This window comes from Montipora foliosa, chromosome 12, assembly GCF_036669935.1.
Source record: "Montipora foliosa isolate CH-2021 chromosome 12, ASM3666993v2, whole genome shotgun sequence".
NCBI classification, from domain to species: Eukaryota; Metazoa; Cnidaria; class Anthozoa; order Scleractinia; family Acroporidae; genus Montipora; species Montipora foliosa.
This window is the reverse complement of record NC_090880.1, coordinates 22887649-22890148: the sequence shown is the minus strand read 5'-3', so window position 1 is coordinate 22890148 and position 2500 is coordinate 22887649. Positions and strand designations below refer to the sequence as shown.

Genomic DNA, 2500 nt, shown 5'->3' with positions numbered 1-2500 from the left:
TGTTTACTGCAATATTATTGTTTGAACATTAAAAGTTACTGTATTAGGGAAGTTCTGTAAGCAAGTAAACTTTTAAGGTACGGCACAAAAGATTGGAACCCACCCTGAACTTTAAGTTTACTCGTCTACATTGTTAAAGCAGACAATGAACTATTTGGAAAATTTACGTTTAGCTGTCAAAAACAGGAAACCACAAGCACCCAAAATGAACTGCAACAATGTATGCTTTGTTTAAAGTTAATTGAGTAGCTTAGTTTTCTTAGTGTCTTACGGACAGTCGTAACAAATTGATCAGGGTTTTCAGGGTGTCTCAAAAACGAAGACCTTAAGACCAGGAAAACTCAAAAACAAATGAAGTATCCCAAAACCCTCAATTTGGCTAACCCTAGGCCTACCGGTAACTGGGCCTAAAGTTGGTTTTTAGGCCTAGGGTTGGCCAAATTGAGCGTTTTGGGATACTTTATTCGTTTTCAGAGTTTTTGAGTTTTCGGGGTCTTAGGGTGTTCGTTTTCCAGACACCCGAGTTTTCACCACTTAAACCTGTTGCCCGGATTTATGTATACTGTATTCAAGGACATTTACCAGTAAGAAAACTTGCCAAAGAAGTAAGTGAACCGAAAGTTATTACTGAACTAGCTGTTAATTTAGGATTAGATTTCTTGGTTAACTAATGAAGTTTTAAGTGCCTGTGTAGTCTTGTTTTTAAGAACCACATGGCTGGTTTGCTTAAGTCCATTCTTGACTCTTATGGGCATTTATTTTGCTGTTCTAGTTCCACCTTATAGTTATGTGATTGCACGTAGTAAGTAGAATGTTTGTACATATTCATTTGATTTCAGATGGTATAAAATTGATATTATACAATTGTGAGTTATGCTTCAGTTTGGATTCTTTGTTTTCTATCAGAATATACATATACATTAAAACTAATAATAATAATAATACTAATAATAATAATGATGATGATGATGATGAAAATGATAATGATAATAATAATAATAATAATAATAATAATAATAATAATAATACCGATATCATGGTCAGGCAAAAGGTTACTTTTGTCCACTGTAAAACAGCCTTTCAACAAAATGGTGTTTGTATCAGTGATTCATTTACTCCAAAAACTGAGATATGTAAAGTATGGACCGGATATAAAAAAAATTGAAAGAGAAATGTACATAACATTTAAGAATTACACACCTTGTATTTTATTCCAACTTCATAACTCACAGCTGCATTAACAAGGCTACTGCTGAACGATCACCCAGGCACCTGAGGTGCCTTATTTGCAAGCATTGGCGACCAAATTTCTGAACAAGTAGCCCAAACAGGTGCCTTACTTGATTCATCCTCACTTTCTTGTAAATTTGATCCCAGTTGGAATTAATTAATTCTGGGCTCTTAAAAAATGACTTGGGCTACTATTACTTTTAATGTTGGAAGCCCAAAGGGCTCCTGGAAAATTTTCTTAGGCAGCAGCATTGATTAAAATATTGTATTTCCTCTAATGACTGTGTGCTACATTTTTAAAATGAGGATATTCCCTGCTAGTAGAGGTCTCTTCTTTTTGTATTCACGGGGTGCCGAGTATGGGAAAAGAGAACTCTACCATGGGTCGAAACTCACTTAGGTTAACTAGCGACCAAATCCTCACATGAAACTTCATGTTGTGTGGGCTTACTTAACAACAGCGGAATTACTGTAACGGAATGCACAGGACACAGTGGGCTCAAGTCACAGTCAGCAAACATATCATGGGGCATGCAGTTTAAAGAGTGCTGCCCAAGGTTGTAGACGGCGGTTGCATCAAAGTGAGTTTCAACCCATGGCAGTCTCTTTTCCCATTCTCGTCAGGCCATTGAACGCAAAAAGAAAAGAAACCTCTGCTAACAGGGAAATAAGGATACTGCCTCAGGGTACATCTTAGAACATAAAAGTACAATGTCATTTGTTGTACCTGAAAAAATTCTTGCCACTTTCTAATTTCACTTGTTGCAGAGGGTGCAGCAGAATTTGTCATTGCTAATGCTTCAATAACAGGCCCTGCTTTTACTTCTTTAGCTGGTCCAAGTCCCTGGTGCAAAAATCACAAGAAAATCAATTCTATCATGTTTCCAAATGTGTTGGTTCAACAACACAACTCCGCAATCTTTTGTGCTGGTTGGAAAAAAAGTTGTTGGAAGGCCCTTGACAATTGTGGCTCTGCAAAATCTGTAATACTTTCAAACTGAAAATTCTTAATGATGCCTTAATTTTATCAGTAAAGACGATAATGTACAGGGCATATGGAAAATCTGGAATCCAAAAACCAGAAAATGAAACTGAAAACCAGAACTGGAAACAAAAACAAGCATTGGAATCCATAACATGTACAAGAAACTGAGAAATGAAGAAAAAGAAAAACAGAGGACTTTAAAAATTGTTTTAAAATACACTTATTGCATCTAGAGAACAAAATGAGCAGAACTATTTCCATTATTTTTCTAAATGCCCAGCATAC

General features: G+C 36.0%; 1 protein-coding gene across 1 annotated transcript in view; it reads right to left on the bottom strand.

Moving 5' to 3' along the window:
* LOC137978889 (cytochrome c oxidase subunit 7A-related protein, mitochondrial-like) overlaps positions 1-2500 on the bottom strand; it is a 6792-nt gene that overhangs the window by 470 nt on the left and 3822 nt on the right. The window contains exon 2 of the mRNA XM_068826005.1: positions 1958-2074. Within this exon, the coding sequence (XP_068682106.1) occupies positions 1958-2074 (117 nt within the window). The remainder of the gene's footprint in view (positions 1-1957; positions 2075-2500) is intronic.